This window comes from Phaenicophaeus curvirostris, chromosome 20 (genome assembly GCF_032191515.1).
Source record: "Phaenicophaeus curvirostris isolate KB17595 chromosome 20, BPBGC_Pcur_1.0, whole genome shotgun sequence".
NCBI lineage: Eukaryota > Metazoa > Chordata > Aves > Cuculiformes > Cuculidae > Phaenicophaeus > Phaenicophaeus curvirostris.
Genome location: NC_091411.1, coordinates 9,411,229 through 9,430,085, shown reverse-complemented (window position 1 = coordinate 9,430,085; position 18,857 = coordinate 9,411,229). Strand labels below are relative to the sequence as shown.

The 18,857-nt window shown below is 44.6% G+C and overlaps 1 protein-coding gene across 1 annotated transcript in view; it reads left to right on the top strand.

Annotated features, from left to right (window-relative positions):
- BRD3 (bromodomain containing 3) overlaps positions 1 to 18,577 on the top strand; it is a 32,615-nt gene extending 14,038 nt beyond the window's left edge. Inside the window, exons 2-12 of the mRNA XM_069873670.1 lie at positions 1,456 to 1,772; positions 3,054 to 3,191; positions 4,168 to 4,315; positions 5,844 to 6,058; positions 7,718 to 8,089; positions 12,195 to 12,323; positions 12,844 to 13,035; positions 13,847 to 14,082; positions 14,595 to 14,887; positions 16,680 to 16,808; positions 17,837 to 18,577. Coding sequence (XP_069729771.1) covers positions 1,572 to 1,772; positions 3,054 to 3,191; positions 4,168 to 4,315; positions 5,844 to 6,058; positions 7,718 to 8,089; positions 12,195 to 12,323; positions 12,844 to 13,035; positions 13,847 to 14,082; positions 14,595 to 14,887; positions 16,680 to 16,808; positions 17,837 to 17,952 — 2,169 coding nt within the window. The 5' untranslated portion in view covers positions 1,456 to 1,571 and the 3' untranslated portion in view covers positions 17,953 to 18,577. The remainder of the gene's footprint in view (positions 1 to 1,455; positions 1,773 to 3,053; positions 3,192 to 4,167; positions 4,316 to 5,843; positions 6,059 to 7,717; positions 8,090 to 12,194; positions 12,324 to 12,843; positions 13,036 to 13,846; positions 14,083 to 14,594; positions 14,888 to 16,679; positions 16,809 to 17,836) is intronic.
- Positions 18,578 to 18,857: the final 280 nt, after the last annotated feature.

Here is an 18,857-nt window from a genome sequence, read left to right as displayed (position 1 = left end):
TCTGTTTTTTCTACCTCCTTGGAATATAATGGGTCTCACAAATGAATTGTGGCAGTCATACCTGGTCATACCACAATGTCACTGGGGTGTTGGAGTGTTCTTTTTGTCATGGAGCTGCTGGGGCAGCAACTGGCCTCTGGAATGCAAACGCCACCACTACCTGGGCAAACTTGAGAAGATGGATGCTTAAACATCCCTCTCATTTGCAGATCTATTTATCTTTGTATGTGTCTATTTTTGTAAAACTCCTCCAAATTAGGTGTGTGTTTACTTTTTGCCATCATCTAATCAGCAAATCAAAAGGTAAGTTAATGTCCTATATTTAGTCCAAACATTCAGTAGAGATGATGAGGGATGCATCAAAGAAGAAATTTGGGCTTTTATCTAGGGTGTTTTAATGCTTTCTTCTTCTTCCTGTATTACTGCAGCTTCTGCTCGTGTTTCTCTGTGCAATCAAGAAGCATCTGTCAGAGTATTTGTGTGGCTTTCTGAATGTATTTCAAATAATTTGCCTCTAGAAAGTGATTGTGGTCTCTTTGCTATGAGAAGAGTAGCTGCAGTCCCAATGTGAAATGAAATATCAGATGTTTATGGAAGATGACATAGCAAAGCTGTTTACCATATGCTACACAAGACATGGTGATAGTGGACCATTTTTTTCCCTGGAGTTTGCTGGGGAAAAATAGAATACACAAATTGCATTATTGTAGTCTATATTTCATATGTACCTTTAAGAAAGAGCATGACAATGCTCACTTAGCTAGGTCATGGAATATAAATATAGTAATTATATTGAGCCAGTATCTTGAGAGTTCTGTACGAAACCGAGGGCCCAGTCAGGTGCCTGTAGTAAAGGTGATAGACATTTATGACATTCGAAGTGCAGGTCACTTTATGTTACTGTGGTTTTGGTGGCAGCTTTCATTCACAACTGTTCACAGCACCTCCTTCTGCCCCTTCTTTGATTTCTCTGGATTGAGATCCTCTGACAGCTGTCATTGGCTCTTAATTATGGGATTTTAGATGAACCGTTGCACCAGTGTAGACATTTGTCTGTTAAGTCAGTGTCATTCTAGAGATAGTGCAGTTAAGTTCGCATGGAACTGGGATCAGCACGTTCATGGTACTCTGCACTGCGTTCTAACTGTGTTCCTTAACCGTCGTCTTGTGCTACCCCGTGTGTTTTCTTTGCACGAAGATGCTCTTTGAGCCAGATAAAGCAAGAACCAGTGAAGCTTGCTGGATCTCTGCAGGCTTTGAATTTGGGAATTGCTGTCCCACTGTCTCTTGGGTCTTGAACTGTGCCCATCATCAAGATCAAGTGTGTTACAAGGAATGAAGCAGATGGGGTAAAGAGCCTGAATTAAGATCCTTCTGTGGTTGGTAGCATTCAAACATTCCTTCTTCATGTAAGTATCTGTATTTACATGTTGTCCTCCTCCTCATTTGGTCTAGGTTGTATGGTTGCACTCTGGAAATGGGATGTCAGTCCCGTTCAGGGATCATAAAGGAAGAAAGAAAATCTCCCAGTCATTGCTGCTGTGACAGCGAGTGAGAGTGAGGGCAGGAAGATGTCGACAGTAACATCAGCAATCCAGGCTCCTCAGGGCCCTGTGAATCCGCCACCTCCGGAGGTCACTAATCCTAATAAGCCTGGCCGGAAGACCAACCAATTGCAATATATGCAAAATGTTGTGGTAAAGACCTTGTGGAAGCATCAGTTTGCTTGGCCTTTCTACCAACCTGTTGATGCAATTAAATTGAATTTGCCGGTATGTATCTTTCCTCTTCTGCTCAGTTTTCTGTTCTTGGAAGGCTTTATGTTAGTGAGATCAGTTTTGTACTTACTAAATCAGAATGGTTAGGTTGCTTTTGAGGATTTCCTTGAATGCTCCCAGACTTGCTGAATCAGAAGATGATGCCTTTCAGAGCTGGAGAGATGCAGGTCTCTAAAGGACAAAAGTTTCTTACTTAGTGAGGGATTTTGATGTGGTTTTAGGGCAGTTCACCAGAAAACTTAAAGGAAAAGTCATTTGGAAGAGCAGTTGTTTTTCATACATGGGCTCAATCTCTGAAAGCCCAGTAGCCAGCAGGAGGATTGCCTTTTCTGCCGTGGTGTGCCTTGCCTGGAGATACTGGTGTCTCCGGTTGGGCTCAGAGCACGGCCAGTGGCTGTACGTGGCTTTGCATGCACGTGCAGCAAGAGGGCTTGCTGCTCTTCTCCAGAATGAGAAAATTACAGTGTATGATCTTGCATGCCTAGAGCGTCTCCAGGCTAATCACAGCCTCTACAGATGCTTGAGACCTGCCCAGAGAGAAACTGGGTTGATGTGTGGAAGCCTTTTAAGGGCTGAAATACCCTTAAAAGAGAGACCGAGACTTGTAGCACAATATTAGCCAGTGCTGGCACTGATCATCTTCTGTAAGTGCCAGAGACAGCCTTTTAAAAAGGGAGGCAGAGACGCTGTTCCCCGAACTGCAGCCAGTCTGCGGTTCAACTGAACACCCTGCCAAAGCTCCTGCTGACCCTGCTGCCTGGCTTCAGGTCCCATGTGAGTGTGAAGGGCGTTGCTGCAGTCGTAATCTTGCAGTCAAGCGTGGCACCCTCCTACTCTGCGGCACAATCCAAAATGGGACCTGCAGCCTCCCAAGGGGGATCAGGGCTGCAAACGGCTTCCAGGGAGAGCTGCTCAGAAAGCTTATTTTCTTCTCTGTGTTACTCTTGGTGCCTTCCCAGTCCAGCCATCCTTATAAAAAGCTGGTAACATCTAAGTAGACATTTGTGTGCGTGCTTGAGCCCGTGGTGGAGGAAACTGGGGACCACTGGTGGTTGTGGAAGGAGTTTTTGTGCTTTGTAGTTAAATTTGTAATAATGATAGGTTGAAAGGCTACAAATTAGAAAATAAATGAAATCAAAGATGACATTTACAATTGCAGAAAGGTTTGGGGATGTGGTTTTTGAGAGGGTGGAATGAGAAGGCTGGGACTAGAGGGAGACGTGAACAATGATCTGCATATAGGAGTTGTGACATCTCTCCTGTTTCTCCCAACAGGATTATCACAAAATAATAAAAAATCCTATGGACATGGGGACGATCAAGAAGCGCCTGGAACATAACTACTACTGGAGTGCCAGTGAATGTATGCAGGATTTCAACACCATGTTTACAAATTGTTATATTTATAACAAGGTAAGAGCCCAGACAAGCCTTTAGCTGGGGCACTGCTGAAGAAAGACTCACCTACAACTGTTATAGTGCAGGTTTTGAAGAGGGCCAGCTCCGCTGTGCTTCGAGCCCTCCTTGCAAGGATTTGAAATGCCACTCATTGCAACTACATTACTTGAAATCCACAAAGCTGTCTTTGTGCTGTGTCTTTCTTCCTCCAAACTAGCTAAAATGGAAAATATGCCTTTTAATTATAGGTAGATTTCTATTTGGGGGTTATATAGCAAGTTTTTACTCCTTTTATTTCCAGATAGGAATTCTTTTAAGATGGGCCGATGTTTGTGCAGTGCCTTGCAGGTGGGTCCATAGTGCTGTGTGTTATGCTGGGTATCCAGCAGTAAAGAGTATTTATTCACAGCAAAGAGCAGTTCAGGAAGTATTACTGTGTTCTCTGCCTCTGTCTCATCCATACTTGCACACCTTTAGATTGCTTATTATTGTTTTGGGTTTGGCTTCTTTGCTGTTTTGTTAGGTTGTTTAAAGCCTGTATTCTTTGTATTATGTTTTCCACAATGTTTTGTCATCATTGATCCTTACTGGAGAAACAAGCTGAGATAAACAAGCTAATTAATTTCAGCCACAGAGTATGTGTTTACACTTCTCTTTTGGACCTGCTGGCAGGCAGAGGAGGACAGCTCCTCCGTTCCAGTTTGCTGCTTCCAAACTGATGCGCAGGATGCTGGTTTTCAGGCTTTGGCTGCAAATTGTGATAACTCTCTGAATGCAGTGTGCTTAGAGGATGTAATTACTGCATGCTAGCCTAGAATAGAAGAGCAGGAGGGTAGCATGCAAGGAGGAAAAAGAGCCAGTCTGCTTATTGTTGAAGCTTAGATACCAACATCTATTTGAAGGGCAGTATCACTGAGGATTTCAAAACTTGATCTTGAAAGTCTTTGCTATCTGGGTGATAAAACATGGGCTTGTATTCTTCTTTCTGCAGCCCACAGATGACATCGTCCTCATGGCCCAGGCCCTGGAGAAGATATTTCTACAGAAGGTGGCCCAGATGCCACAGGAGGAAGTAGAATTATTACCCCCAGTTCCTAAAGGCAAAGGTCGCAAGCCGTCAACAGGCACGCAGAGTGCAGGTATTAACCTGATCCAGTGACAGTGAGTGTTACAAGCTTGTTGATGAGGCCTGACCCACCTTTCAGACTGCCTGGCTTTGCAGATGGTGAAGAGGCGAGGAAGGAAACCTAGTCTGGCAGTTAAAGCAGTAGAGGAAAATGTGAGATGTCTGGATGATGTTTGCCCAGTTTCTTAGGGCTTCTCTTTCTTAAGGCCACTCTGTATTTGTCGTACAAATGCCATATCATCTGACTTATCCATCCACGCAGCACTTCAGTGAGGGAGTACAATGCTGTTGCTTCCTGTGTGCAAAGAAGAACACAAGGCGAGAAGAGGCAAGGTAGTTAGACATGCCAATTTTCTGCAAGTGACAGACTGTGGCATGGAAAGGCTGCACAGACCTGGGTTTATACAGCTCACCTGACGTCCTGGCAGAAGTCTGACACAGCAGAGACCTGGACTTAATTCTTGCCAGTCCCTTAAACCCCATGTAATATTTCTGTTTTGCACACACGGTTGCAACTTCGTAGAATAATGTTTAATCAACAGAAATGATTTATTAAGTCATTGCAAAAGATTGTGTAGACCATCACATATTCATAGAAATGAAGTTTAGTTCAGCTTACTTAGAGTTGATTTGGAATGGATTTAGGACTAAAACGTCTGTAAGCGTGGTAGAACAGTTCATAAAGGAGCTGTGTGGGCTGAATTATACAGTTGCAAATATTTTTCTGTAAAAAAGGTCTAATTGTTGCTCTGGGGAAGTCAAATGTTCCTCTTTGTTTTCCCACATCTTAGGTGCCAAATGGAACTACAGCTTCATCCAAGCTCAGTGAAATTTGTGATGATCTGTCTTTTCAGCATCCTTTCATAAAAGCTGCTATAAAAACATAGATGATTATTGCTACTTTGGTTATTAGTTACTAGATTTCCTCCCTTATACTTTACAGTAGCAGGTCGTTCTTTTACAGTGCAGGTGTAGCATAAGAATTATTGGGAGATTTATTATCTACTCCCAGATCTGTTTCTTTTGCTGTATAACTTTTGGCAAACTTGAAGTGCTTTGGACTGTTCAGCTGGCAGGAGGGGAGTGGTTGTTACCATTTGTCATGCATAGTAGAAACACTCCCAGACGGAGGTCTGTGCAGGACAGCAGCTGTCCAAAAGAGCCAACTCCCTCTGTTGTTCCCTCTCCTTGAGCTCCTACTCTTTTGCTGAGTGCAAGTTAGATCTGAGAGCATGAGAGGGGTGAAAACTGTCCCAGAGCAACACATAACCCATGTGTAAAGCCTGAAGTATTTTGCTTGCGTGTGGCTGGCCTAAAGCTCATGATAAAAGCACTTAGATCAGTGATTCTCATTTCTTTGTTAACCTCTGGGTAACAGTACCAAGCAAATCAGTGTCCTTTGTGCTCTTGCTGTGGCCCTGGACAGGGAGCCTTTTGCCAAGCCCAGTCTGGTGGCACCAGTGCCACTTTGTTCCAGATGTCTTGTCGGCAATTGTAACTGTCAATACATTGTGGTGCATTTTCACTTTGTCGTTTGAAAGGAGCGCAGCAAGCAGTGGCTGTGTCTTCCGTCTCCCCGCCGGCCCCGTTCCAGAATGTCCCTCCAGCCGTGTCTCAGACGCCCGTCATTGCTGCCACCCCTGTGCCAACCATCACTGCTAATGTCCCGCCTGTCACTGCCCCTCCCGCCGCTGCTCCCCCTCCGCCTGCCGCTCCGATAATGCCCGTGGTGCCTCCTACGCCTCCGGTAGTCAAGGTAAATGGAGAACTCGACCCCTTCCTCTTCAGAAGGCAATATTGCTAAGCAGTGCTTTATTTTCATCCTCTCACTGCTGGTTATGTTCATTCCTTCTCTTCGCATTTAACTCCTTGCCTCTCTGGCCATCGTTGTCCCTTTGGGGTGTGCTCAGACAAGTGCTTGTTGTAAAGTTTGAGAGGGCTGAGAAAAGTTTTGCCAATTTTACCGCACCCTGGCTAAGATGGTGTCAACTGTAATTGCTCCAACTCAATTACAGGCTCTGTCCATAGCTTTAGCCAGTGCTGATGCTCTGTGAACCATGGAGATTCCCACATTTTGCACCCAAAGCACCTCTTTCCCCTGTAACCGACCCCTTGATTTCACTGGGACTATGCCTTTAAGATTTATAGACTCCAGCACTAGGAATGTTCCTCTCCACCATAAACCAGTTCAAGACAAGCCTGTCACTCCAGTTGGAGGAGACTAATGTTGCCTGCAGGTTTTGGGTGCATTAGTTATGTCTTCCTTAGGAATTTTCTGGGAGTTGCCATTGGTGTTTTGCTGTTTATTGTGTTAATTCATGGGTAAATGAAAACGCTGCTCTAAATAATTGGAATGTTCCTAGCAAGCTGTGTACTGATTAAAAAATGGCGAAAGCATACTGCAGAGAAAGCCTTTTTTCCCCTTAACTTGGAAATTAACTGCAGCAGTATTAGTGTTCTCTGATGTGAGGTTGCATGGGCCAGCAGAGCCACAGAATTGTTTTGCTTGCTTATCCCTGTAGTCTGGGAATTACTAGAGGAATTCTAAGTCAGATCTGCTTGCAGATAAGGTGTCCTCCTCAGAAACCTGTCTTATACTTTGATTTCTGTCCAAATAACTTGCTTCTGAGAATCAATTTAATTTTAAAACTCAAGGATGGAGCCAGAAGCAAATTTGCCAAATACACACTGCAAAATTAATTCTGCTTGGGATTTACTTAAGATTTCCCTAAGGAACTTTCCTCTCCCTGCCTCCTCTCTCTCTCCAGAGATAAATACTTCATAGGAGCACAAGAGAGCTGACTGGACAGTCACAACTTGAATGTACGTGAGAGAGGTTTTATTTGCTTAAGGCAAAACCCATTAAATTCTTGTTCTTGTCCATAACAAGCCATCTACCTTAGCACACTCACTAAATACAAGGGAGTGAGGACTCATGGGTCATTGGTGATTAATATGCTTTGGTTCAGAACTTATAGCCTGATCCTGCCACTGGGGCCTCAGACATGTGGTTAAGTTACTGACACTTACTAAGTCACGATGCATCAGCTGAGCTGCAGTAATCGACTGGGCGCACTCCTTTCCCTTGGCAAACCTGAGGTAAGAGTCCTTAGTTTAAATCTCAGTGAAATACATAGAGCTAACACATTTTGCATCGTGTTTGGGGTTGGGTTGGAGATGTGCAGATGACTGGTTACTGTGGCTCAGATGACATGTAGTAATGCATCATGTTGTGGTCACTGAATTGTGTGTTGAAGCCTCTAGTCACAAGTCCCATTTATCCCAGTGAAGTAATTGTATTCTCTGTCAGGGGACAGGCAGATCTCAAATATAAAGATGAATTGTGATAGGTTTCTGCTAGTATAACACGAGAGCTGGGCACATACTCATGAGGCCTATCCATCTGCTGTTACAGAAAAAGGGAGTGAAGCGGAAAGCAGATACAACGACCCCCACCACCTCTGCGATCACTGCCAGCCGAAGCGAGTCACCCACACCCCTCTCGGACCCCAAGCAGGCCAAAATCATCGCTCGACGGGAGAGCGGTGGCCGGCCCATCAAACCACCAAAGAAAGACCTTGAAGATGGAGAGGTCCCCCAGCATGCAGGGAAGAAGGGCAAACTCTCTGAGCACCTCAAGTACTGTGACAGCATCCTCAAGGAAATGCTCTCGAAGAAGCATGCAGCCTATGCATGGCCCTTTTACAAGCCTGTTGATGCGGAGGCCTTGGAATTACATGACTATCATGATATTATCAAACACCCCATGGATCTCAGTACTGTTAAAGTACGTCCGCATTTACCACCTCTTTTGCAGGGTGTCACAGCCCTCTGGTTGCAGAGGACTGGCTCCTTCTGGGGGAGGGGGAAGGGACAAGGGTTGAAAACTGAACCTGTTTGCATATCGTCTGGGTATTTTTATATTTTGTTTCCTTCCCTCTCCTTTTTTTCCCCTGTAACTTGGGACATCTTTTTTTTCTGCCCTGCAAAGCAGACTGTACAATGGAATCGTCTCCTTTTTGTGGATAGCTCAGTTGTTTAAACATGTTCTTGGGATTGTGTTGTTCTCTGAGAAGAAGAGGTGGTGTATTTCATAGGATTTGATTGATAGTATCCTACTTCCAGAAGTTGCAGTGTGCCTACTTGCTGGCATGATTTATAGTCCAGATAGGCTTACACTGAGCAATTCCAACTGGCATGTGATGATTGCCTGGTACTCAGGGAGGGGAGGAAATACTGTGATGCTTGTGTGGTTCATGCTTGGCTCTTCAAGAGGTTAGCTTAGTATGGTCCAGTATTAAAGGTATTTTTTCCAGACTGGGGAGACTTCACCAGACTGGAATGTTTCTCTGAATCCCTCCTAAATATCTCTGGAGCAAAGTTGTGTTTTTTTCTAGTTCTCATCTTCTGCTTGTCAGCCGGCCGTTGGAATCGGTGTTGATGGAGGTGAGACTTTCTTCCATCTGCAGGAAGTTAAGGTATTTCTGCTGGCTTTCAGTAGCGTGCCAGAAGTGTTTTGCTGCCATCTGAGGCAACGCCTGGGGTTGTTTAAATGCCCAAGTGGCAAAAGAGCAGCTGTATTTGTGATTCCTTTCATGTTCCTTGACAAATAGCTTCAGCACTCTGATCTGTTCCCTTCCAGGAGTCATCTCCTTCTCAGCTCAGTGGGTCTGGCCTTGCTCCTCTGATGCCAGAGAGCAGCAAGAGGTTGCAGATGGGGCTTTTGATATTCTTTAAGTCAGATCAGAGGTGCAGTACTTAGGTGACATCAGTAATATCATATATTATGTTCTATTTACTGGGCATGCAGTTACATTTCCCATGCTTATCCTAGGCTATGTGCCAAAATCTGTTCTAAGAGTTTATAAACTGGCCAGCAGATTTGAAGGAATTGTAAAGTATGTCTGGTTCGCAGAAATGACTGAAATGGGAAGAAGCATGTCTTGCTAAGTGCAACTATTCTTTTTGTTATCACATTAGAGTGGTCAGATGTTATTGGTAACCTTTTCTCTGCTAGTCTTTAGATGATCACATCCTAGATGAAGTCGTTGTTACTGTACTGACTGCAGTGGGTGGGACTGCTGGTAAACCTTTTGTAAGGACCTTGTGGTCCTTACAGGCCTATTCACAGCCCGGTCGCATTTCTTTGACTTCCTAGGGATGCTGTGGGTTTCTCCAGAGATAGCTGCAGCCTGGTAGATCAAGTCCTGGTTGAATGCAATAAGATTAGAGATGGAGAAAGTGAAATCCTTGGCTCTCTCAAAGCTGGCATCTCCAGATGTGGTTAGGTGGCTTCTTATCGCAAGGGATTCTGTGCTGCATTCTGCAAATTCTAGGGGGAAAACCTGTCATTTCTTGGGTTGGTGACCTCTTCACACTTGAATCTGTTCAGATCCCACCTTGATTCTTTTGAAGAATATACACCTCTGACTGCATTTTTTTGTGCAAATGCAGATGACGGTGTCCCTTGATACCTTACTAGGGTAGGACAGAAATCGAGAGATAAGTTAGTGGCAGACCCCATGGAGTCTTTTGTAGATAAAGACTCTGGATTTGTCTTTACATGTGGTAGTGTTTTTCTTAATAAACTTGTTTGAAGTGCTGTCTGGTATTGTCTTTTTATGGAGTGTTTTATTATCATTACCCTTGGCCTGTAGATTACAGTGTGACTGCTCTGAGATGCAGTCTATAATAAATTAACTTCATGGGACAGAAACCTGCCATTTGCAGGAATTCTCCGGTGTCAGAGTTTTCTCTGTGGCTCTGAAAGGTTTTAGATTTAGTTCTGCACAAGTGACAATAGCTGTAGTAAAGCAGTGCAACTAATGGTCTTCAAACTAATCTTGAAGGAATTATGTGAGAAAGTAAAACCTAAGCATTCCTGCAGCTGTAATAGATTCTCTGGTACCTGGTTGCTTGTCACTTTGATTCTCTGGTTATATGAGGTTTGATTTTCTTTGGAGAATATCCTTTATGTCCAGGAGAAGTTTTTTTTCAGGCTGTGCTCCCAGGAGAGTTGTGCTTCTGAAGGATTCAGAGATTGTTTTCTCTGTGTGCGTAGCAGAGGAGGCAGGTTGGCGGTTGTGACTGTGCCGGGGACAGGTGAGAGGTGAAGGGGCTGTATTTGAGCTTGTTACAGCCAGGAGCAGAGGAGGGGTGTGCTGGAGTGCTGGAGCTAGGACTGAGACTGGGAAGAGCCGAAGGGGCAGGAGCTGCTCATTTCCACCTCAGTTCTCTGGTAGTCATCCCAGAAGAGGGAAGAGCAGAACTGCTGGAGGAGAGAGCGGGAAGGATGAAAGCATGGGGGGAGAGGGAGGCAGGGGAATGGGTTATGCTTTAAAAACTAAGAGTCACCAGCCCTAATTCCCCGTAGCAGGTGAAACACTTGTTATGAAGCTGTAGCATCCCTGTGCTTCCACTGCCCTGTCCCACTTGCAGTGCATTCATGTCCCCCTCTCTGGCACTGTGGAGCTTTGGTATGGGGAGGCAGCGTGCTGTGCCCATGTTGGAGCCGGGGGGATCCTGCAGCACCTCTTCACTCGCTCTGCCCTCAGGCTGCTGGGTCACAGGAGTTGCAATGTAGATGTCCGTGCACTTGGTTTACTCAGTGGTGAACAAGCAACAGTCCTTGCTATGCAAGAGGATTTGCAAAGCCTCAGATGCTGGAACATACTTCATAGGCAGTAATCAGCCATTGAGTGTGCCAAACAAATGTAAGAGCATCAAAAAGGCCTTTCATGCAGCAAGACATACTTTAAAACAAGTGGGCCCTTTCGTTTGAGCGTACGTTTTGCTTTGGAATTGGCCTAAGATGCTTTTCAAACAAGACCAGCTCTCCTTCAAACAGGAGAAGCACAAACCTATTGCCCCTTCTCTTGTGCTGTGGCTCAGGGGCTTTTCTCCCGGTTTATTCACCAAGAGAATGAGGTTTCATGACAAAAGTTTGACAGATGTCTGGCTGCAGCACAGCAAGGAGTAAGGCCTCAGCAATGTCACCACCCTGCATGCGTGTCCCTCCGGAGCTGCCTCCCTGGAGGTGAAATTTTGCCCTATTCAGAATCAAAGCAGTTTGAGGAGTCGCGGCAGTGTTCCAAGTACAAGGTCTAACGTGTAGCTGGGAAATATCTACAGCTTCCACTGAACAAAGAGGAATTTTGCTTGTGTTAAGGCTTCTGTTGTGGGTTACAGACCCTAAGCAGCCCTGCTTTCTGCTCAGGTGGAGATGCCTTCCTGGACCACGTTTGCAGCCTGTCTGCCGGTCGGTCCCTTCCCTTCACGGGAGGATACAGGTGCACGGAACATAGAAAAGAGAAGCCTGCAAGCCCTTGGCAAATAAAGAATTTCTTTAAACCCAGGTCTTTTAAATGTAAATGAAATCTAGTGTTTGCTTCTCTTTCCTTTTGGTAGGAGTAACTGGAGCTAAGATTTTTATAGGTAGTAGTAGTATATGCATAAAACCTATTCAGTTTTTTCTTCTACTACTTAAAAGGAGCCTGCAGGAAAGCTGGAGAGAGGCTCTTTGTCAGGGAGTGCAGGGATAGGCTGAGGGGAATGGGTTTAAGCCGAAAGAGGGGAGATTGAGATGAGATTTGAGGAAGAAATTTTTGCTGTAAGGGTGGGGAGGCCCTGGCCCAGGTTGCCCTGAGAAATCATGGCTACCCCATTCCTGGGGGTGTTCAAGACCAGGTTGGATGGGGCTTGCTTCTTTTAAAAAGCTGAAACTTTTTGTGAATATTATTTAGGAACCAATAAGCCAGATAAAACTAATAGACCGATGCGGGTTTTGAGGCTGTTCTGAGCTGTCTCCCAAGGTGCACGTGTCCTCTTTGCAGTTGCTACAAATGCCTTTTGCTTATGGCTTTTTCTCCCCTTTCCCTTTGGCTTGTTTGCAGAAAAAAATGGACAGTCGGGAATACCAGGACGCACAAGGTTTTGCAGCTGATATTCGGTTAATGTTCTCTAATTGTTACAAGTACAATCCTCCAGACCACGAAGTGGTAGCAATGGCCAGGAAGCTCCAGGTAAAGCCGTTAGCAAATGCATCTTCCAGAGTATGTTTAGTTCAGCTACAAGGTGTTGATTCAGAGACCCAAGCACCCATCTGCTCTTAGCACCAACAAGGGACTCAAGGTGATTCATAGAATTACCAGGTTGGAAAAGACCTCTTGGATTATTGAGTCCAACCGTTCCTTTCTGCCCCTAAACCATGTCCCTGAGCACCTCATCTACCCAGTTCCTCCAGTCCTTGGAAAGAGCAATGTTCTTTGCTGCAGAATTGTTGTGCTCTTCACACAGCATGGCCCAGTGTCACGTTCTGCTCCTAATACATTATAATAGTTGCTCTATAAAGTAATGGGAGAATTTTCTTGGGCTTATAGACTGCGTATGCCCACCTATACATTATTATTTACTTGTACAGCACCCTTGGTAGAGCAGTAAGACCCTGACTCATGATGGAGTGTCTGATGTGTTTAAAAGGCAAAAATGTGGTCTTGGTTGCTAAGGCTCCTTTTCTCACCACTTTTTCACCTCTTTTTGCAGGACGTCTTTGAGATGAGGTTCGCAAAGATGCCTGATGAGCCTGCAGAGGCCCCACCGCCACCTCCACCAACAGCACCAGTGGTGAGCAAAAGCACAGAAAGCAGTCACAGCAGTGAGGAGAGCTCTTCCGACTCAGATAGCTCCGACTCAGAAGAAGAGCGAGCGACTCGGCTGGCAGAGCTCCAGGAGCAGGTATTGCAACGGCCAAGCTGTGTGTCCATGCAGTAAAACAGGCATAGCAGGAGAAAGGGTTTAATTTTATTCTTAAAAATCCTATCTAGATCGGGATGCAGCAAAGCAGTCTCTCCTTCTGCCAGCTAAAGGGGAAGAATGCTCAGCTGTGAAATAACAGCATATTTGACGTGCAGCGCTGATGCTCTCTGCTTCCTTCTGGAATCTTGGAGTGTGAATGAAGGTGCACACAATCCTGAGGACGTGGGAAGAGCAGAAACCTATTTTATATAAGAGCTCTATTTATATAAAAGCATAACAAAATCTATCATGTGCTTCCTTGAGGATATTGTCCCCCTGCACTCCATCAGTAGAAGAGAGCTGTTTTAGCTGTTGTGACTGTGAACGCTTAAGCTGTGGCCTTTCTTATTATGGAAAATACACAATGCCAGGTGCTACGGTGGTTACATGTGCTACCATAATACAGCAAAGCATTAAGATAGCTTATCTGGTGTCTCAAAGCAAGCTAGTAGGTGAGCTGAGAAGTGAACTTCGGATTCCAGAAGCCAAGTTGTCAGCACTCTAGATGGAGCTATTAAGCTCAATTTTCATTTGCCCCTATAAAACAAGAATGATGTTTTCATTTGAGGCACCTTGTGCGTACTTGCATTACAGTTTTTAAAGAGTTTTTAATGAAGCAAAGTCTCCTGAGTTCAATCACTAGACTCATCACTGACTTTAGCATGCATTTAACACATTGGGACGTAGAGGAAAGGTACGTGGAGTCATCAGTTTTCTTGCCTTGATTAATTTTTCACACTGTTCTCCCCAGCTAAAGGCTGTCCATGAGCAGCTGGCTGCATTGTCGCAAGCGCCAGTGAACAAACCAAAGAAAAAAAAAGAGAAGAAGGAAAAGGAGAAGAAAAAGAAAGATAAAGAGAAGGAAAAAGAAAAGCACAAAGTAAAATCTGAGGAGGAGAAGAAACCCAAGGCAGCCCAGCCACCAAAACAAACCCAGCAGAAGAAAGCCCCAGCTAAGAAAGCAAACAGCACAACCACAGCTAATAGGTAAGAGCCTGCCTTCTCCCAGTTGCCAAGAGCTTCCAGCACTGTTCTGTCCTTCCTGTCCCTGTTGAATTCCTGGTGAAACTCAGTTGTCAGAGCAGTTAATTCACTGTTGAATAGCGTCCCCATTGCCAGACAACTCCAGGGAGTCTTTAAGTTAGGACTGGCAGTGAAACCATCATATTTGCACTGTCCAGCTCTTGAAGAATCCCTGCCTGATTGCTCTCTGATAAGATTTTGCTTTTTGCCTTTTGTACAGCCAAGGGAGAATGTGCCATTTTAGTGCTGCCCCCCTGTTGCTGCATGGGCTTGCTGTCATGCCTTACAGGGCTAAGAGATAATGGGAGCAGAGCAGCTGATCTCAGATTTCTGAACTTTTTCAGAAGTTGTGGTGCTGTTCAAGCCATCTGGCTAGAGGCTCAAAGCCAAGAGCATTGGGATGTTTGTTACAAGGGGGGCGGAAAGAGTTCCTTGCTCATAACCATGAATGTTTCCATGCTTGCCACCCTCACCAGGCAGCCCAAGAAAGGAGGCAAACAGGCATCTGCAAGCTACGATTCAGACGAGGAGGAGGAGGGCCTACCCATGACCTACGATGAGAAACGACAGCTCAGCTTGGACATCAACCGCCTGCCTGGGGAGAAGCTAGGCAGGGTGGTGCACATCATCCAGTCACGGGAACCTTCCCTCAGAGACTCCAATCCTGATGAGATAGAAATAGATTTTGAAACATTGAAGCCCACAACTTTACGAGAACTGGAGAGATACGTGAAATCTTGTTTACAGAAAAAACAAAGGAAACCATTTTGTAAGTTACCTCCTGGGGCATGTGTTCCCCCACCAGCTCTTGGGCTCAGCTTTGGAGTCAGGGCATGTGTGCTGGGATTCTCTTATCCACCTGTTGGGTATGTGATGATAGGGATTTTTACAGGTTCTTTTCTCTCAAGAAAATGTACAGGAACTTTCTACTTTTTTTGCTCTTTCTTCCCAAGATGTCATTCCGTGGAGACCTGGAGGACTATTGTGTTCCTTGACAAGACCTGTGTGATACTTACCTAGAATCTCTAAGGCACTATAAAGGTTTCAGTCTCGTTGTGTTAGGTGTTATGTGCATGCATCTGGAAGGATCAGTTTCTTATCCCGAATAGTTTAGCATCTAATTAGGAAGGAGACAAAAAGCATGGTTGGGATCCAGTACACCAAGGTAATAAATAACTTGCACAAAGTCACCTGGGCAACCTATGGATTCTGGGTGTAAGTGTCAGAGTTAAACATTCACCCCAAAACTTCTCTTCCTAGGTGCCTGATCACCCATGTTATCCTCAGTCTTTATCAGATCAGAGGATTAATGTTAATGTGATGCTGAGTTTACAGTGCAGTATAGGACAGACTTTTCACTGTGCCTCGTCCACACAGAGTGAATTGTCGTGGCCCCTTGGGAGCTTAGCTTCAGCTGAATAGCAGTAGGATCGCTTACCTGAAGTGATCCTGGCTCGCTCTCTCTCTTTCTCAGTTAAGAGGGTGTTGTCCTGTTAAGAGTACAACAGAATAGCTACTTAGAGCTCTCACAGAGCACCTGCATTTCCTCACCACAGGACTTTGAAGTAGGCCTAAGCAAAGCTCAGACTATGACTTCCTTTTTGCCTTTTAATACACTGCTTTGATTTTTTTTGTTTCCCCAAGGCCTTCATTGTTGGAATAGCTCAGGAGAAGTGTTTCCAGAGTGGTTGGGAACAGGAAGCATCCTTTTGTTCTCGAACCAAAGTGTAGAGTAACACAACTAACCTCCTTGTCTTGCAGTGCTTAGCTCTCAGGGATGCACCCTCTTAGAATCCCTGCTTTCCAGATTTATTTTATTTATTTATTTTTAAATCATTGCTTTAAAACAGCACACAGAAATGTAAGTTGTTTCCTTGCTGGATCAGGCAAAATATCTCTGGCCCTTGTCATGTGCTTCTGATATTGGCCCACAGCAGTGTTCATTACTCCTTCTTTGGAGGGATATTTCTTCTGCTCACAAGTGTGAATTCAGCTGGCGATTACCACTGTTTCCATCCTAACTGATGCAGCTCTTGTTGTCTGCCAGCCTTTGCCTCAGGTGTTTTTTAATTTGTTATTGCTGTTTTAGTTTTTTGGATTTTTTTTCAGTATTTAAAGCAACACAAACCACAGTAGATTCTTGTGTGAGGTATCTTAAGTTATGATGGCAGGTGCTTGGTTCTGACAACCTTTAATGGGACACTTTATTTTACAGGGCAGAAAACCAGTGTAACAATTCTGTAATTACAAATGTGTAGCTATTGACCATAAAACTGGCTGGTAAGTAACCTGTAACTACAAGGTTATTACATGGATATTTCTATCTTCTGAAATGCTTTCCAGAAGGTCTCTCTTAAAAGAAGGGCATGTTACAGGATGATGGTGATTGGATGATTTGGACAACCTCATGTGCTGTCCTCTATCTGGGATGTGTAGTTGCTGTGTGGCCACTTCTAATTAGCAACGTTGCACAGATTTACATGCCCTGTAAAATAATGATGTCCGCTTTTCTTTCACCTACAACCCTACAGTTTCAGAAATTGTACGTTCCTCCTCCACAGCTGCAAGTGGCAAAAAACAAGCAGCAAAGTCAAAAGAAGAGTTAGCTCAGGAAAAGAAGAAAGAACTAGAAAAACGATTACAGGACGTCAGTGGGCAGCTAAACAACAACAAGAAACCTGCAAAGAAAGGTAATGGCTTTGGTTTTAGTGTGCTAAATGCTTGAAAAGCATATGTAGATGGACCTCCTCACTCAGGCAAAACTCCTGCCTTGGGTTCATCTCTGTGGCAATTACTGCAGTTGGTCCATAGTGTCAGGACACCTGGAGGGGTTTAAAAGATGGGCAGACGAGGTGCTCAGGGATGTGGTTTAGTGGCAGAAAGGGCTGGTTGGACTCAGTGATCCTAGAGGTCTTTTCCAACCTAGTGATTCTATGATTCTGTGACATTGTTGGGCACTGAGCTACTATGGGGGGGCTGCTTTAGTCCCTGTCTAGGTGGAAGCCCTCCTGGGTGGTAAGTGAGGTGTCTTGGAGTCATCTTTCAGAGGGAGGAGGATCTTCTCCTCTCTTAGCTTGTGCAGGACTGTCCGTACAGACTGGTAGTGCAGAGAATCCATAGAATCATAGAATAACCAGGTTGGAAGAGACCCACTGGATCATCGAGTCCAACCATTCCTATCAAACACTAAACCATGTCCCTTAGCACCTCGTCCACCCGTGCCTTAAACACCTCCAGGGAAGGTGACTCAACCACCTCCCTCGGTAGCCTGTTCCAGTGGATGGCTTTTATCTATTTGGGATTTAAAAAAGCTGAGCTCCCCTGTAGTGCAATAGCGTGAAAAATAATACAAGACATTCCTTCCAGTACAAACTAAGCTTCTTCCAGCTTCACACAAGTCAGGCAGGGTTTTCTTGGGTTCACAGGCTGCACTGAAGCATGCAGGGCTGTGAACAGAGCTTTCCAAATGCTTTGTGTGTCTTGCTGTGAGCACCATAGGGCATGGAGGACATTGCCTGCCTGTAGGGCTCCTGTGCCGGAGAAACCTTGCCATCCACTGGTGTGACAAGCCTTGTTGCAGCAAGCAACTGCTGTGGGTAAATAAGGTGCCCAGGCAAAACAAAGCTGTGAATGAAGCCACGGAGGATGAAGGCTGTGGGCAAGCCTTCTCTAGTTCAGTTCCTTGCAAGTAACCACATCGCTGCCTTCTTCCCTGCAGAGAAATCTGGCTCCGCTCCCTCCGGAGGCCCTTCCCGGCTCAGCAGCAGCAGCTCCTCAGAGTCTGGGAGCAGCAGCTCCAGCGGCTCCAGCTCGGACAGCAGCGATTCAGAATGAGTTATGGACACTTACACACAAACCACAAAACGGACATGACCCTCACCGATGCTCTGCAGTGTTCCTTTCTCTCTTTAATATACTGCTCTTGTTTCATGGTGGTCAGATTTTTTTTTCCCCTCTCTTTCTCTGACTTTTTTATTAATTTTTTTTTTAAATTCAGTGTTATAAAAGGTATCTTCCATTGTTTTTGAGGGGGCGCTCTTTTAATAGGTCAGAGATCTTTGCGTGTGTGCGTGTGTGTGACTAGACTTTATGACAAATAGTTCCCTTTGCATAAAGTCTCTAAAAATACATTTTAACCGAAGAAGGTTGGTTGAAAATGCAAGAACTTTGAACTCTTAACAGGAGATAAATAGAAAGTTCTGCAAGGTTTGTAGTACATTTCCCTCTTGCCCCTTCCCTCTCCCCAGAATGTTCTCTTTTAATAAGCCTGCCTGGCTCACACAAGTTAAAAAGTCTTTTTTTAAAAGAAATCTCTGTAAAATGGTACTGTACCTGAAAGATGTTAGCTTTTGAACTAGTTGGTGTATTTGTTTTTAGCACTAGTATTCTTAATCTCGAAGTCTACGGTGTGATGAAAATGTCAGATGCTATCATCTTTTACATAAAAAAAACCCAAAAACACCAAAAAAAATTCTCATGTACTGTGGATTGCTAACATGCTTTTTTTTTTTTTTAATCTTGGTAGAGGCATAGGCAGCTGTTCTGGAAGGTGTTTAAGCATGAATTTAACTTTAAGCACATGAACAACAGAAGTGGTTTCATTTCTTGTTTTATTTTCACTCAAAATTTTCGGTTTTTTGTGGAGAATACGTTGGGAAGAAAGGAGTACAAGTTTCTTGGGAATGTTATTTTTAACATTGAATTGATAATTTCCAGGAAAAGGATGCTCTCTATGAAAG